Source organism: Mycetomoellerius zeteki, unplaced genomic scaffold (assembly GCF_001594055.1).
Source record: "Mycetomoellerius zeteki isolate Tzet28-1 unplaced genomic scaffold, Tzet1.0 scaffold343, whole genome shotgun sequence".
Taxonomy (NCBI): domain Eukaryota; kingdom Metazoa; phylum Arthropoda; class Insecta; order Hymenoptera; family Formicidae; genus Mycetomoellerius; species Mycetomoellerius zeteki.
The window spans coordinates 241,537-244,502 of NW_017257331.1; the positions used below are offsets into that span (position 1 = coordinate 241,537).

Sequence of the window (2,966 nt, forward strand, 5' to 3'; positions counted from 1 at the left end):
AGCCAATTTTTGGTTGCGTTAGTCTATTCGCAATGTCAGTATAGGATTTCGATAGGCTAACACAACCAAAAATTGACTGATACAACCAATTAAAAATGCTATGCCATATTTTACCATCTAATTTGCTGCAGCAGCCAATCTTTTTTTTCAGTGTATAGATATTGTGACTGTCACTCCCAGTCACAGCATAATATCGTTTTCTCTTTTATGGAAAGCGACCGTTATATCGGATGAATTAAATCGTTATACGATTAATATGTCATTAATATAGAAACAGCAATATTAACTGTTTACTGTTATAAGTGGGAGAAAATATTCGACGATCCGACACACTACATACGGATACGGTTATTATGAGTGGACAGAGAGAAGCTTTTTTGAAAAGCGAAACTATTATTGGAGTGCGGGTAGTCTAAGATTCGATTATACATATAGTATATCTTCAAATGAAAATAACAAAAAATGAGCAAATTTACTAGAATATAATTTCATTGAACAATACCTAGCAAATTTGCTTACTTTTGTCATTTTCACCTTATTTCAAGCTACACAATCGATTCCCTGAGCGTGTGCTCTAAGGATGTTCCAATCTCTATGTGTATTTATCGAAAAGAAATATTTTCGCACTAGTTTTTTTAATTTAAGGCAACTCTGCCTTAACTACTATTGTAAAAAAATGTATTACGTAATAAAAATAGTTTTTATTCGATGAAAAAGATATTGAAATTAAGGTCCGGTTTTTCATTATTTGATTAACTTGTGGTTTAAACTTAATCTCACTTAACTCGATAATAATGTAAAAATTATATTGTTCTAGCTACAATTAATCACAAAATTAAGTTTTGTAGGGTGTGATAGCTTTAATAGTTACTACGAAATCATCAATTTAATGATTAACGATAGCCAGAAAAAAACAATTTTTATACATTATTATCAGGTTGAGCTTAACCACCACAAGTTAACCAGAAAATTAAAAAAACCGGGCCTAAAAGGACTAATGTAAAAAAGTCGGTTATAGGCTGATTCATCCTTCTCTTGCAAAACAAGTTCGAGCCAGATACAAAGTGTCATGTTTTGATAAAAAAGGATTGTGAGAATATTCGCGAATGTCGACATACACTCTGCTTCGAAATGACTTACAATTAGCAAATATTGAAGGGTTGGTTCTTTAGCGGAAAGCGCGCATCAAGTACAAACTACAAAGATGTATGCATTGGCATGCATTTGAATATTAATTTGTTACTTCTACCAAATTTTTCTTGTCCCGGCATAAAACGATAAGTATCAAGGAGCGAAGAATCGATGGAAATAAATAGTTGGGAAACGCTAGCCTGTATTAGAGATTCACAAATAAATTAAATTTAACGTAAAAAATCTTATTGAAAAAATCAATAAAGAATATTTTTAGGAAAGAAAGAGAGAGAGAGAGAGAGAGAGAGAGAGAGAATGCTTTATTTCACAATACACACAATCGCACAATTATTCAAATTGACAGCTGTATACATATTTAATCTTTCAATAAAGCTACACCAGCTATTAATTAGAAGTTATTAATTATAGATTAACGGGAATTAAGCATAATTTTTAATAGAAATAATAATTCAGCTTGTGCATTGCAAAAGTAGCGCATAATTAAAAATTTTTCAACGAGTGATTTAAGCGCAATGAGATCGCGCCGAGGGAGGATCTAGTAACTTTTAGGGATAAAACAGCATGCAACCACCTGCCGTCGCTCGTGCCACGAGGGTGGAGGAAAGCAACGGGAGATGGCGAAGAGAAGGAGGAGAAGAGAATGGAGAAACGCGAGAAAGGGGAGAACGGATGGACAAGGAGATGGCGGAGAGAACGCGCGTGCGAGCGAAGGGCGGAGGATGCACGGGGGAAGGGGGTAACGAAGGTAAAAAGCGGCGCGACGACGCGATATCGATTCGCGGTAACTGATCCGCGAACGTGTACTGTACACGATGCTCTTCGCTCTTCGCTCTTCGCACAGCGCGGCGCGAGAAGAATTAGGATTAGGAGACGGAGAAGAACGGACGCCCTGACGCTTTATAGTTTATATATAGAGGCTGAGCCACACGAGCAGACGGCCCGTGGCGCTTAAATATAGATGAAATGCAATGCGGGGTGTCTCCCGCGGCGGGGGGGACGCGAGTCGCGACAGAGATTCCAGAGAGGGAGGAGAAAAACCGACACCGAGACTTGGCGTGACATACACGAGTAACGCGAGAGAGCGCGCACATGGAGGAGAGGAGGAGAGATGATAAGAAACCAGAAACGACGGAACACGGCAAACGCGGATATAGAGGAAGAGGGAGGGAGGGAGGAAGGGAGGAAGGCGGATAAGAGATCCCGCATACGCGCAGGGAACAGCAGGGAACAATTATGGCCGACCGCGCAGCGTCGTCTGCTATGCTCCGGATGTAATCACGTAATGTCGTAATACGGTAATACGCGATCGGCACGTCGATCTGTACCTGCGCCCGTTCGCGCAGACGTTGGCACGCGCGAATATCCGACGAGGAAGAACCGAGGAGTCGCTCCGATTGTGGACGCTGAACACCGCGCACCGCGCCGGCAGGAACGACTCGCCTCCTTACCACCTTGCTCGTCTTCCTTTCTTTCTCTCGCGCTACGTTCTTTCGTTGCGAATATTATCAGTGAAGACGGCAAAAACGCGATAGAAAAAGAGAGTAAAGTGCGCGCGAGTGAGCGAGCGATGCGATGCGACGCGGCGCGGCGCGGCGCGGTGCCGCGCGGTGCCGCGACTCCACGCGGAGCAAGCGGATTTCGTACGCTACGCTCGCTCGCGCGGCGTGCGACCTGCGAATATAAGTAAAATTATGCTACTCACTTGCCGAGTTCCTCCTTCAGGTCGTAGTTGTCACTGAATCGCGTGCAAGCCGTTGGCACAGACATACCGAGGCTGCTCGCGATTAATTCAACCGCACTACCAGACTCGGAAA

The 2,966-nt window shown here is 42.6% G+C and overlaps 1 protein-coding gene across 15 annotated transcripts in view; it reads right to left on the bottom strand.

The window, feature by feature from the left end:
- The window catches only part of CaMKII (Calcium/calmodulin-dependent protein kinase II), a 123,018-nt gene extending 120,058 nt beyond the window's left edge, over positions 1-2,960 (bottom strand). For all 15 annotated transcript variants that reach the window (XM_018452310.1, XM_018452315.1, XM_018452308.1 and 12 more), the window contains exon 1: positions 2,855-2,960. In XM_018452310.1, coding sequence (XP_018307812.1) covers positions 2,855-2,919 — 65 coding nt within the window. In that variant the 5' untranslated portion in view covers positions 2,920-2,960. The remainder of the gene's footprint in view (positions 1-2,854) is intronic.
- Positions 2,961-2,966: the final 6 nt, after the last annotated feature.